Source organism: Trichechus manatus, unplaced genomic scaffold (genome assembly GCF_000243295.1).
Source record: "Trichechus manatus latirostris isolate Lorelei unplaced genomic scaffold, TriManLat1.0 scaffold00106, whole genome shotgun sequence".
NCBI lineage: Eukaryota > Metazoa > Chordata > Mammalia > Sirenia > Trichechidae > Trichechus > Trichechus manatus.
Window position 1 is genome coordinate 8,357,162 of NW_004444042.1, and position 15,034 is coordinate 8,372,195.

Sequence of the window (15,034 nt, forward strand, 5' to 3'; positions counted from 1 at the left end):
CTGCCTACAGTCCTTGGCTTGTGGCCTCCTTCCTCCATCTTCAAAGCCAGCAACATTGCATCTCTCTGACCCTTCTTCTGTCATCACATCTGTCTGTGACCACAGCAGGGACAGGTTCTTTTTAAGCATTCACATGATTTGATTGAGTCCATATGATCTACTATGCTGGGAATGACAAACTGAAGAGGAATGGCGTTGCATTCATTGTCAAAAAGAACGTTTCAAGATCTCTCCTGAAGTACAATGCTGTCAGTGATAGGATATCCGATGCCTACAAGAAGGACCAGTTAATATGACTCTCAAGTTTATGCACCAACTAATGAGGCCAAAGAGGAAAAAATTGAAGATTTTTACCAACTTCTGCAGTCTGAAATTTATCAAACATGCAGTCAGGATGCATTGATAATTACTGGTGATTGGAATATGAAAGTTGGAAACGAAGAAGGATCGGTAGGTAGTTGGAAAATATATCCTTCATGATAGAAACGGCTTTGGAGATCGCATGATGTAATTTTGCAAGACCAACAACTTCTTCTTTGCAAATATCTTTTTTCAACAACATAAATGGCTGCCATACACGTGGGCCTCTCCAGATGGACTACACAGGAATCGAATCGACTACATCTGTGAAAAGACACTATGAAAAAGTTCAATATCATCAGTCAGAACAAGGCCAAGGGCCAACTGCGGAACAGACCATCAACTGTTCCTGTGGACGTTCAACTTGAACCTGAAGAAAATTAGAGCAAGTCGACGAGAGCCAAAGTACGACCTTGAGTATATCCCACCTGAATTTAGAGACCATCTCAAGAATAAATTTGATGTGTTGAACACTAATGACCAAAGACCAGATGAGTTATGGAATGACATCAAGAACATCATACATGAAGAAAGAAAAAAAAAAAACCAAACCCATTGCCATCAAGTTGATTCCAACTAATAGCCACCCTATAGGACAGAGTAGAACTGCCCCATAGAGTTTCCAAGGACCACCTGGTGGATTTGAACTGCCAATCTTTTGGTTAGCAGTCGTAACACTTAACCAGGGTTTCCAAAGAAAGCGAGAGGTCATTAAAAAGACAGGAAAGAAAGAAAAGATCAAAATGGATGTCAGAAGAGACTCTGAAACTTGTTCTTGAATGTTGAGTAGCTAAAGCAAATGAAAGAAATGACGATGTTAAAGAGCTGAACAGAAGATTTCAAAGGGCCGCTCGAGAAGACAGAGTAGAGTATTATAATGACACGTGCAAAGACCTGGAGTTAGAAAACCGAAAGGGAAGAACACGCTCAGCATTTCTCAAGCTGAAAGAGCTGAAGAAAAAATTCAAGCCTTGAGTTGCAATACTGAAGGATTCTAAGGGGAAAATATTCACACAGGAAGTATCAAAAGAAGATGAAAGGAATACACAGAGTTACTATACCAAAAACAATTGGTCTACATTCAACCATTTCAGGAGGTACCATACAATCAGGAACCGATGGTACTGAAGGAAGAGGTCCAAGCTGCACTGAAGGCATTGACGAAAAACAAGGCTCCAGGAATTGATGGAATACCAATTGAGATGTTTCGACAAGCAGATGCAGCATTGGAAGTGCTCACTCTTCTATGCCAAGAAATTTGGAAGACGGCTACCTGGCCAACTGACTGGAAGAGATCCATATTTATGCCTATTCTAAAGAAAAGTGATCCAACCAAATGTGGAAATTATCAGATAATATTATTAATATCACATGCAAGTAAATTTTTCTGAAGATCATTCAAAAGCAGTTGCAGTAGTACATCAACAGGGAACTGCCAGAAATTCAAGCCAAATTCAGAAGAGGTTGTGGATCCATTGATATCATTGCTGATATCAGATGAATCCTGGCTGAAAGCAGAGAATACCAGAAGGATGTTTATCTGTGTTTTATTGACTATGCAGAGGTATTCAACTGTGTGGATCATAACAAATTATGGATAACATTGTGAAGGATGGGAATTCCAGAACACTTGATTGTGCTCATGAGGAACCTGTACACAGATCAAGAAGCAGTCGTTCGAACAGAACAAGAAGATACTGCATGGTTTAAAGTCAGGAAAGGTGTGTGTCTGGGAGGTATCCTTTCACCATACTTACTCAATCTGTATGCTGAGCAAATAATCCGAGAAGCTGGACTCCATGAAGAAGAATGGGGCATCAGGATTGGAGGAAGACTCATTAACAATTTGTGTTATGGATGACACAGCCTTGCTTCCTGAAAGTGAAGAGGACTTGAAGCACTTACTGAAGAAGATCAAAGACTACAGCCTTCAGTATGAATTACAGTTCAAAATAAAGAAAACAGAAATCTTTACAACTGGACCAATAAGCAACATCATGATAAATGGAGAAAAGATTGAAGTTGTCAAGGATTTCATTTTACTTGGATCCACAGTCAACACCCATGGAAGCAACAGTCAGGAAAACAAATAATGCATTACATTGGGCAAATCTGCTGCAAAAGACCTCTTTAAAGTATTAAAAAGCAAACATGTCACCTTGAAGACGAAAGTGGGCCTGACCCAAGCCATGGTGTTTTCAGTCGCCTCATATGCATGCAAAAGCTGGGTAATGAATAAGGAGGACCTAAGAAGAATTGACGTCTTTGAATTATGGTGTTGGTGAAGAATATTGAATATACCATGGACTGCAAAAAGAGCAAATAGATGTATCTTGGAAGAAGTAAAGCCAGAATGCTCTTTAGAAGCAAGGATGATGAGACTTCGTCTCACGTACTTTGGATATGTTGTCAGGAGGGATCAGTTCCTGGAGAAGGACATCATGCTTGGTAAAGTAGCGGGTCAACAAAAAAGAGGAAGACTGTCAATGAGATGGATTGACACAGTGGCTGCAACAGTGGGCTCAAGCATAACAACGATCATGAGACCAGGCAGTGTTTTGTTCTGTTGTACATAGGGTTGCTATGAGTTGGAACCCACTGGATGATGCCTAACAACAACAACAAGGAGCTTCTCAGTGCAGTGACCCCGGGTCCAATGATGCGCTTTGCTCCTGGCTCTTCTTGTTTGGTGGTAATGAGGTCCTTCTCCTCTCTACTCGCTTCTGTCTTTTATATCTAAAAGAAATTGACTCAAGAACAGGCTAACCCTGTAGAGTGTGTCCTGCCTTATTAACATAACTGCCTCTAATCCTGCCTCATTAACATCATACAGGTTAGGATTTACAACACAAAGGAGAATTACATCAGATCACAAAATGGAGGACAACCACACAATACTGGGAATCATGGCCTAGCCAAGTTGACACAGTTTTGAGGGACACAATTCAATCCATAACACAAGTCTATAAAACAAACAATATCATAGGTGAGGAATGTGCTTCTTAGTTTACTCAAGTATAGGAGACCAAATGGGCAACTCTTGCCCAAAAGCAAGACGAGAAAGCAGGAAGGGGCAAGAAAACTGGACAAATGGACACGAGGAACTCAGGGTGGAAGGGGGGAGAATGCTGTCACATTGCGGGGTTTACAACTGATGTCACAAAACAATATGTGTATAAATTTTTGAATGAGAAACTAACTTGAGCTGTAAGCTTTCATCTAAAGCACAATAAAATTTAAAAAAATCATAAGCAGATTGAGTTTGCAGTCTGTCTATCCCTTCTGAATTTCGAACAGCAAAGAACACATCCTTATTTGCTCAGTGGTGGACATGTCTGTTTCTCTCGATCTTACCTAAAATTCACAATAATTTGGTGTTCACAATTTTATGTTTGCAATTTCCTTGCACACAATACAAGTTTATGCTTTAATTTACAAAGCAGAGCGATTTCCACTGGTTTAAGCATCAGTTCTGATACCTCATTTACTGCCAGATCATCTTTTGCTATAACCTGAACTGAAAGCAGCTTCATTTTCTTGGCTGCCATTGGGATAATCCCGTTAAGAAAAAATTTAAAGGCAGATAAAGTATTTGTTTAGAGAAGTATTTGTTTTTTATACCTTATGAAAATCAGGCCACATGTTTTTAATCACCAGAGCTTTATCCTGAGCTTTTTAAGAATTTAGCTGACTTGCTCCCTGTTATGTCTCTTGGTGTCTTTTGTGACTTAATGCCAAATCTGAGCCCTCTAAGCATGTCAGGGTTGGTGTGCATAGGGAATGAAGAGCAGCCTTAATAGTTTCTAAGAATTTTTGACATTGACGGGATGAAAACAGTAATTGTAGTTTTTCAAATTCAGCAAAGCTTTTGAAATAGGACAGAGTTACCCTGCCAAAAATCTGCAGCACATGCAAAAATTATTTTGAAGATGCTCTTTTCAAAAAGGCTGGGAAGATTTGAAAAGCAAATAAAGCAAGCCTGCTTGTCTCCCCTTCCCACCACCACAAACACTTATTTAAAAAGCATATAGTGCAAAATTAGTTTATTTCTGAGAAGGAGGACGAGAATCAGAATTGGTTAGATGTGCCGCGTTTCCCTTAAAGGAAGAAACTTCTCCTTAAATTTAAAAAAAAAAAAAAAAAAAAAGACTTCTGTTACACCCTAGCGGGTAAGTAAAACATGGAACCCTGGTGGCAAAGTGGTTAAGAGCTTGGCTGCTAACCAAAAGGTTGGCAGTTCAAATTCCCCAGCCACTGCTTGGAAACCCTATGGGGCAGTTCTACTCTGTCCTATAGGGTCGCTGTGTGTCAGAATCGACTTGACGGCAGGGTTTTGGTTTGGTTTGGAAGTAAAACATGGAATCTAACTTTTTTTCTTCCTTCTTCTTGCTCTTTGATTGCCTTTGCACTTTGGTATACTTTGAAAGGATATCAATAAATAATGGCATTTCTAACCTCAACCTTTGATAGTGTGTAGTTGTAGTTGTTCACTGCCCTTGAGTTGGCCCCCAATTCATGGTGACCCCATGCGCAACGGAATGAAATGCTGTCCAGTCCTGTGTCATCCCCATGATCAGTTGCAGATTGGGCGATTGTGATCCATAGGATTTTCATTGGCTAGTTTTTGGAAGTGGATAGCCAGGCCTTTCTTTCTAGTCTGTCTAAGTCTATAAACTCCACTGAAACCTGTTCCACGTCATAGCAACACATCAGACTCCACCGACAGATGGGTGGTGGCTGTGCATGAAGTGCATTGGCGAAGAGTCAAACCCCTGTCTCCTGCATGGAAGCCTAGAATTTTACTACCAAACCACCAGTCCCTCCATTTTTATGGTATTAAGATCCCAAATTAAAATATAAACAAGAAAGAATTGAAAATGAAGAAGCTAGTACATCATATGCTTTAGTTTAATTTGATGGCTTTTAAAATCGAGACATTTAAATAAATGTAGCTGTATTGAAATTTAGTTAAAACAGTGATATATAGATATTTTTAAAAAAATCGAGCAGTGGAGTATTTGTTTAATTTTAAGATTAAAAAATATATCTTCGCTCTTAGTTATTCCTTTTTATTTTTTTAATTGAGGAGAAATTCACGACTGATCATTTTAAAGTGAACATTTCAGTGGCATTTAGTACATATTCAGTGTCGTGTAACCAACAACTCTATTGGGTTGGGTTTTGAGTTTAAAGAATGAAACCTGACCAGAATCAGGAACTTTTATTTCACTCCTTAGACTAAAGGTTCATGTAGCTGTGTAGATTTCAGATGAATTATTTACAAAGTTTAGTGAACTCTGAGGCTCTAAAGTGTCCCTTGTGACTTTCCTTTGTGAGAGGGAGAGTACACAGCGCGGTGGCTCTGAGTGTATACCCTGCAGATACGCAGCAGTTCTTTAGCGCCAGTACCACCCTCCGTGTACCTAAGTGTTCCTGATAGGCCTAAGGAAAAACCAGAGAAGAAGCTAAAAAGGAACAAGAAGGGAGGGAGAAGAAGAAGAAAGAGAAATACCCATGGACAAATGCTAAGTCTGAATTATTGCCTCAGGTGTCACTCAACTGGAAAGTCAGTTCACCAGTGTCCCAGATGGAATGGTTTAGTCACTGTGACAAAGAGCAGCCTGTCAGGCAAACCACTGGATTTCTCACCTGCTCTTCAGTCTCTCTCGATAAATCCCAGGGGTAGGATGAAAGAGTTTTTGTTTTTACTCGTAAAACAGGCTTCTGATCCTGTTTTATTGTTTCATTTATTAATTTATTCTTGGTACTCCACTTAGTCAGAGATTTAAGGTAGTTTATAGTGAGGACATGTATACAAGAGAAATGCTAAAATCAGAGAGATCAGATAACATATAGATGGAATAGGGAGAAAATTCAACCTGAAAACCAAAGTAAGATAATAATTTATTTGAATATTAAAATTGAGTACTGTTTTCTCATATCAGTATAGTAGAACTAAATTCCAAAAAGAAGCACACCACTTTATCTAGTTCTTATCTGATAAAAAGGCACATGAGAGCTTTTTAGGAGAGACTACGTTTTCTAGTTCTCAGTTCAAGAAGAATGTATCATGTGACCTTTAACACAAAGAACATAAGGTCACAGAAGATGATGAGCTGCATCTTTAACGAGAAGTTTGCAGAAGATACAGAAAAACATTGTTCCTGTGGCTCTTTCTTATACTGACTCCCCAGTAAAAACATTTTTGTGTGAAAGTAAACCAATGGTATGGTGCTTTCTGGTGACCTAACTATGCAGGGTTAGAGCTTAAAACAAATGTAGAATGTTTGATTAGTATTAAACTGCCTTTTTCAAGTAAATCATCTCCACAGCACTCTGATAGATGCGAATGGCAGTTGTTCAGACTGAATTCTTTCGCTGGTTCTTGGAGTGAAGATAATACTGTATTGTTGATTGAATCTGTAGGCCTCAGGCTACAGGGATATTTATGATCAGGACTATAATTTTTTGAATCATGTATCTGTCTAAAATAGTTGAGTATATTTAGTTTCTTTTTGAGAAAAATTATGATCTTATCCAAGAGAAAAATTATGATCTTGAACAATAATGTGTAGAAGAGACAGTGTAGGCCTAGAAGTTTTAAGGGAATCTCTACCGTTAGGATTCCTAGGGTACAAAGATCCTAGGTTCAATATCAAGGAGAACTTTTGTTGTTGTTTTTTAGAATTGTCTTTCGATGGATCCTCCTGAAGTCCTTTTGTCTTTGAACCAGTACCACATTTTATTCAATGACAATGTGGGAGTATGACCACATTCTCTCAAAATTGTCCAGAACGGCTTCTCCTTTAATAGGAGAACATCCATTCAGTGTTTACCAGAGATTTATTGAGCACGCTTTATATATAAGTCATCATGCCAGGTTCTGAGGATATCGGCGTGGACAAGATGGATAGAGCCCATGCCGTCATGAAGGCTGTATGCGGTGAGCTGATTTTTAGCTAGATTTCAGCTTGGCACAACGAGGCCTTTTTGGTTCAGTCCAAGTCTGTTTAAGGGGTTTGGGAAGAAAGCACAGTGGTGGGGTTTTACTTAATATAAAAGTAATACATGTTAGTTTTAGAAAAGCCAAAAAATGCAGATAAATAAAAATAAAACATCACTTGTAATCCTACCACTTAAAGATAATTATCATTAACATTTTGGAGTATATACTCCCACACATCTTTAGATGCATATATGTGTTTTTTCCTTTGAGGTATAATTTACTTACAGAATTTAAAGATACAAAGGATGTGCAGTTTCCCTTCAACTGTTAACCCACCAGCCACCTGGCACTCCTCTCTAGAGGCAACAAATGTTACCAATTTCTTTGTATCTTTCCAGAGACTTACTAATGTTCAAGCAAATGTGTGTGTGTGTATATATACATATATATATATATATTAGTTTTTCTTCCCCCATCTTTTACACAAACAGCATGCACATTGTTGGTTACTCCTTTTTTTGTACTTTAGATAAAAGTCTACAGAGCAGATTAGTTTCTCATTAAACAATTAATACACATATTGTTTTGTGACATTGGTTGCCAACCCCATGACATGTCAACACTTGCCCTTTCTTGACCTTCGGTTCCCCGTTACCAGCTTTCCTGTTCCCGCCTGACTTCTCATCCTTATCCCTGGTCTAGTGTGACCATTTAGTCTCATTTTGTTTCATGGGCCTGTCTGATCTTTGGCTGAAGAGTGAACCTCAGGAGTGACTTCAGTACTGAGTTAAAAAGGTGTCCGGGCGCCATACTGTTGGGGGGTCTCCAGTCTCTGTCCAGTCTGGTCTTTTTTTGTGAGTTTGAATTTTGTTCTACATTTTTCTCTAGCTCTGTCCAGGACCCTCTATTGTGATCCCTGTCAGAGCAGTCGGTGATGATAGCTGGGCACCATCTAGTTGTACTGGACTCAGTCTGGTGGAGGCTGTGGTAGTTGTGGTCCATTAGTTCTTTGGACTAATCTTTCCCTTGTGTCTTTGGTTTTCTTCATTCTCCCTTGCTCCGGATGGGGTGGGACCAGTGGAGTATATTAGATGGCCACTCGAAAGCTTTTAAGACCCCAGACACTACTCACCAAAGTAGGGTGTAGAACATTTTCTTTATAAACTATGCTATGCCAATTGAACTAGATAGCCCCTGAGACCATGGTCCCTAGCCCTCAGCCCAGTAATTCGGTCCCTCAGGGAGTTTGGATGTATCTATGAAGCTTTCATGACCTTGCCTTGATCGAGTTGTGCTGACTTCTCCAGTATTGTGTGTTGTATACTTTTTTTTTAAACTTAAAATATGATCATTCCGTATCAGTACCTAAAAAGCTTCTCCAGTCTTATATGTGGCTTATTCATTGCTCATAGTATTCCAGTTTATTTAATCAGCCCCATGTTATTGGACATTTAGTCTGTTTCCAGTTTTTCATTACTCCAAACAATACCCTGGTTAAAACCCTGTCCACAGATTATTTCTTATGGGTGTGAGTATATCTGGGAATAAATTCCCAGAAGTGTGTATATGTATTTTTGTACAAACAAAAATGAGATTAACCTCCACATACAGTTGTAGAACTTGCTTTTGTCTCACGACATATTGTCAGCATTTTTCTCTGTCAACAAATTTGCATCTACATTTTCAATGACTCTGTAATAGTACATCAGGTGGATAAATTACAGTTTGCAACAGTTCCCCTTTTGCTGGCATTTAAATTGTTTCCTTTTGTTGTTTTGTTGTTAATATAAAGATACCACAGTGACTCTGTAGTAAACTCTTATTTGAAACTTTTCTTGATGTTGTTATAGTTTAACTTTTTTAAAAAACTTCTTATTGTGGAAAACCTACCTCATGCGATTTAGCAATTGTCAACATATGGCCAGTCTGGTTCATCTATACTCCTACAGTTTTTCTCTTTGCAGAATTATTTTAAAATCAATCCCAGCTAGAATACAATTTCACTTGAAAATACTTCATTTCTTTGGTATATGTCTAAAAAATAAAGGGCTCTCTTTTTAAAAGTATCAACAAAACCATTATCACACTTACAAAAGGAACACCAGTCAGTGTTCAGATTTCCCTATTTGCCTCATAAATGATTTTCAATGGTTTTAATGTTTGTTTTTACCTCCTAGTGCCTTTGTCTTAGTGCCGCTCGCTTTACCTTTTAGTGTCTAGTGTGCATTTCTAAGAAGCAAGGATTTTCTCAGGAAATTTAGTGTCAATTTGCAATATCAAAATGCAGTACTGTTTTTTTCAGCTTAAAATGACACAGATTTATTATCTTACAATTCTCTGTCGATGTACTGCTGTAACTGCTTTTGAACGGTCTTCAGCAAAATTTTACTTGCGTGTGATGTTAATGATATTGTTCAATAATTTCTGCATTCATTTGGATCACCTTTCTTTGGAATAGTTGGCCAGGTAGCTGTCTTCCAAATTTCTTGGCCTAGAAGAGTGAGTGCTTCCAGCACTGCATCTGTTTGTCAAAACATCTCAGTTGGTATTCTGTCAGTTCGGGGAGCCTTGTTTTTCACCAGTGTCTTCAGTGCAACTTGGACTTCTTCCTTCAGTATCATTGGTTCTTGATCCTATGCTACCTCCTAAAGTGACTGAAAGTCAGCCAGTTCTTTTTGGTACGGTAACTCTGTGTATTCCTTCCATCTTCTTTTGATGCTTCCTGCATCATTCAGTGTTTTGCACATAGAATCCTTCACTGTTGCAATTTGAGGCTTGAATTTTTCCTTCAGTTCTTTCAGCTTAAGAAATGCCTAGTGTATTTTTCCCTTTTGGCTTTCTAATTCCAGGTCTTTGCACATGTCATTGTAATACTTTGTCTTCTCGAGCTGACCTTTGAAGTCTTCTGTTCATCTCTTTTATGTCATCATTTCTTCCATTCACTTTAGCTACTCACGCTCAAGAACAAGTCACAGAGTCTCTTCTGACAGCATACACTAAAACATCTTTAACGTAATTATAAAGCAATAATAAGAATGTTTTGATGCGCGTCTCAAAGTAGCACCCATTTGTTATTATGAACAAGTGTCTACCTTGAATTTTTAGTATAATAGGCTTTACAGGAGTTGGTTTTTAATTAAGGGTTGTACTAAGTTGGATGTTCGTAACGTGGGGATTGCCTGTAAATGGAATCATACAATATGTGGTCCTTTGTGATTATCTTCCTTGACTTAGCATAATGTTCTCAAGGTTCATCTATGTTGTATGTAGCATGTATCAGCACTTAATTTCTTTTTATTGCTGAATAATATTCCACTGTATCGTTATATCAGTGCAATACTTTGATCTAATCTATAGTCCCTATTCCAATGTTGTCAACTGTCTCAGTAATGTCATTTATGCATTTTTGTAATTGTCTTTCTACCATTGATTTGTTGAATCAGAATCCAAACTAGATCTACACATTACATTTTTTCATACATTTCTTAAATCTCTTAATTTTCAATAAGTCCTCCTTCTTTTCTTCTTTTTTTCCCCATTACCATTTATTTGTTGAAGAAACCAGGTCATTTGTCATATAGGATTTCTTACATTCTGGATTTGTCTGACTGCATTGTATTAGGCCTAGAAGCTCAGTCTGATTCAAGTTCAGTTTCTGGACAAGACCACTTCATAGGTGGTTCTGTGTACTTCCTATTGCATTATGTCAGGAGGAACATATTGTCTGGTTGTTTCTCTTTGTGATGTTAAGCTTGATCTGTGGGTTCAGGTGTGGTCAACCTGATCCATCGTTTATAAATCTCCCCTTTATAGAGATACCTTTATATTTTCTCTTAGCATTTTGCCTAAGTTTTAGCAGCCATTGGTGATCATTGCCTAGATCCATTATTTTAGTAGGGGTTGAAAAATAGTGATATTTTAATTTTATCATTCTTTTTACATTTATAGGAGCCCTGGTGACACAGTGGTTAAGAGCTTGGCTGCTAACCAGAAGGTCAGCAGTTCAAACCCAGTAGCCGCTCCTCGGAAACCCTATGAGGCAGTTCTACTCTGTCCTATAGGGTCACTATGAGTTGAAATTGACTCGATGGCAACAGGTTTAATTTTTGGTTTTGCATTTATTAGCTGGAATTCTGTAAAGAAGAAATTTCCTTCATCAGCTATTTGGTTATGTAGCTGAATTCATAGTTGTTTCCTTAGCATGGTTCCCAGAAATGGAGTTCCTTGGGCAAAGGGTTTCTGTTCTTGAAGGCTTTTTATAAATATTGCCTAATTGCTCTTAAAGATGTGATACCAGTTTTATACCTTTACCATTGGTATATGAGTGAAATACTGTCGGCAGCTTTTAGAAATAATGGAATAAGACCTGAGAGAGGAACAACATAGTAAATGTCTTTGTCAATCAAAACTATCACCCGTTGACTTTTTCTATTAGAGAGTGATCATAAACCAGTATTGGGATAAATACAGCGTGACTTTGGAAATACCTTCCTGTGTTTTCTAGGTTGTCGGCATTGAAACTTTATTAATTTTGAAATTAGAAGGATAATTAGGATAAAATTATTTTTTAAAAAGTTCACTTTGGTAATATTTTACTGTGTATTTTAACCATGTTTCAAAATATAATAGCCCTCTTAGCTTAAACAATTATAAAAACCTAATTTTTTTCCTTTGCAGTGACATTTGTGGGGGCCAACCCCTGGAAGCAGAGATGGCAGGGATAGAATACATGAACGATGATCCTGGCATGGTGGATGTTCTTTACGCCAAAGTCCATATGAAAGATGGCTCCAACAGGTATGTTTCTGAAATGTGTCTTTGTTTTGATTGAGAGGTGTCAAAAGCATCCCTGGGTGTTCAATTAATTTTGATTCCTTTTCTTTGAAATCTTATCATTGGAAAGAGCATGTCAATTTTTCTTCTTCTTTTTAATAGGAAGCTAATATCTTGAAAGGGGAATTGGTTGTAGGAAAAAGTGTCAGACCTCTAGTCTGATAACTATTGAGCTGTTTGGATGGTGTGTATCTTGGTCTGGGTTCTCTAAAGAAGCAAAACCAGTAAAGCAGAGAGAGAGAGATTTATATCAAGGAAACGGCTCATGCAGTTTTTAGAGGCTGTAACGTCCCAAGTCCGTGGGGCAGGAAAGAGGATTCTCCTGATTTGCTAGCCACAGGGGCTGGCGAACCCAAAATCAGCAAGCCGGAAAGCAGAGCAGTAGCCGGCTGTGAAGAGCTACGAATCTTTTAAGATTGGCAGGCAAGCTGCTAGCTCAAGTCCCAAGAACTGGAGGTCAGATGAACAGGAGCCAGCTTCAGGATCTAGAACCAGCCAAAGCCCCAGCAAGGCAAGCAGGAAGGAACTAGACGGCAGAGGGCGGAGAGGTGAAGCTGAGGGGGTAGTGAGCCACCACAGGCGTCACCCCCACAGGTACCACTCAGCAGATCGCATCATGGAGGTGATCACGTATCGAATTTCAACAAGGAAGTGACCACAACATTATACAACTACCAAAACACTGAGAGTCATGGTCTAGCCAAGGGGACACTCAATCTTAACCATCACAGTGAGTGTTGGTAGTAATGATCTAGTTTTCACAGAAATTGGTGCTTCCTTCATGTTTTTCAGGGTAATAGAAGGTAGGTAGGGTGACAATTTAATAGTTCCAAAATAATATAATGTACATCTAGTGAATACCAGGACAAAATGGAGATAACTGCACCAACTTCATAGGATTATGAGGATTGAATTAATCTACATAAAATGTTTAGAACAATGGTTGACACATACTAACATCATCAAAACATACATCAAAAAGTGTTCACGATTTTTTATTTTTGTTATCACCACCCCTAGATCCATTCTAGGGATTGACAGTTTGCAACCCAAGCTATTTCTGAGACTAGCTTAGGCATGCACAGCCATTTCTAATGTTAACACTGCTTTTTAGTTGACTCAGGCCTTTGGTGAGCAGAGGAGCTCACTTTGATTTGGGAGATTTTGTGTGGTCTTTTCATTTGGGACAGGACAGAACAGGGCTCACACTGAACCCGAAACTTTCTAGAGAAAATCCAAGTCTCTAGGCAGGCCTGCAAATTAATTCATTTGCTTTCCTAGAGGATCTTTTACTGGATTTCTCTTATCTCATTTGGAATGGATTATCTCAATTATCTCTTATCTTAGTTCAACTGGAAGTGAATTTTGAGTGGGGGTGGGGGGGAACTGGCATAGAATTAGTGTTTTTGTGTTCTGGACCAGATTTTTTTCCCCTGGATACTTGGCATGTGCCTAAAATCATATTAATGACCCTGCCATAAACACCAAGGGCACATTGTTCCTTAACAGGAGGATATCTCAAAACATTTCTACTACGTTAGAATTTGATATCTAATATGGATCATTTACTTTGTGTTCTAAGTCATAACTATCCAGATGGCTTCATCATGTTGTAGAACTACTATGTATGGGGTAGATTACTTTTCAACTTCATGAACAGAAATAATGATCTAAGATAGCAGTTCTCAAACTTTTTGGTCTTGGAATCCCTTTATGTTCTTAAACAAAAGAGCTTTTGTTTAGATGGGTTATATTTATCAATATTTACCTTATTAGAAATTGTCTTAGTCATCCAGTGCTGCTATAACAGAAATACCACAAGTAGATGGTTTTAACGAAGAGAAGTTTATTTCCTCACAGTCAAAGTAGGCTAAAAGTCCAGGGTGTCAGCTCCAGGGGAAGGCTTTCTCTCTCTCTTGGCCTTCTCATCAGTGTTCCCCCGGACTAGGAGCTTCTTGGCGCAGGGACCCTGGTCCAAAGGACGTGCTCTGCTCCTGGCACTGCTTTCTTGATGGTATGAGGTCCCCCAACTCTCTGCTTGCTTCCCTTTCCTTTTTCTCTTACAAGAGATAAAAGGTGGTACAGGCCACACCCCAGGGAAACTCCCTTTACATTGGATCAGGGATGTGACCTGAGTAAGGGTGGTGTTACAATTCCACTCTAATCCTCTTTAACATAAAATTACAATCACAGAATGGAGGCCAGCCACACAATTCTGGGAATCATGGCCTAGTCAAATTGTTACACACATTTTTGGGGGGCACAGTTCAATCCATGACAGAAATTAAAACCAAGAAATTCAAAAGAATTAATTCATTGAAAGATAATAGAAATAAACACATTCCTTGTTTACATAAATAGCATATTTTTAATGAAAATAACTTTATTTCCCAAACCAAAAAAGAATTAAGTGAGAAGATAGGCATCGTTTTACATTTTTGTAAACCTCTTTGATGACTGACTTAATAGAAGGCGACTGGATTCTCATATCTGATTCTGCATTCAATCTATCTTGATATGTTGTTTTGATCCAAGTTTATAAGAAAATATGACCTCATACCGGTATGTAGTTAGAAAAGAGAGGAGTATTTTTTTTTAACTTTTTTATTGTACTTTAGGTGAAGGTTTGCGGAACAAACAGTTTCTTATTAAACAGTCCACATATTGTTTTATGACATTGGTTAACAACCCCACGACATGTCAACACTCTCCCTCCTCGACCTTGGAGGACCTCTTTTTTGGTGAAAATATGCATAGCCAAAGTTAGACCATTTCAAAAGTTTGTACATGTACAATTCAGTGACATTGATTACATTCTTCCAGTTGTACTGCTATTCTCACTATCCTTTTCCAAATTATTCCATCACCATTATCTTCAACTCACTGCCCCCTAGG

General features: G+C 38.4%; 1 protein-coding gene across 4 annotated transcripts in view; it reads left to right on the forward strand.

Moving 5' to 3' along the window:
* Positions 1-15,034, forward strand: part of ASCC1 (activating signal cointegrator 1 complex subunit 1) — a 150,489-nt gene that overhangs the window by 81,201 nt on the left and 54,254 nt on the right. For all 4 annotated transcript variants that reach the window (XR_002825138.1, XM_023737702.1, XM_004383250.2 and 1 more), the window contains exon 7: positions 11,984-12,103. Coding sequence is in view for 3 of the 4 variants with exons in the window: in XM_023737702.1 (XP_023593470.1) it covers positions 11,984-12,103 (120 nt within the window). In the remaining variant the exon portion in view is untranslated. The remainder of the gene's footprint in view (positions 1-11,983; positions 12,104-15,034) is intronic.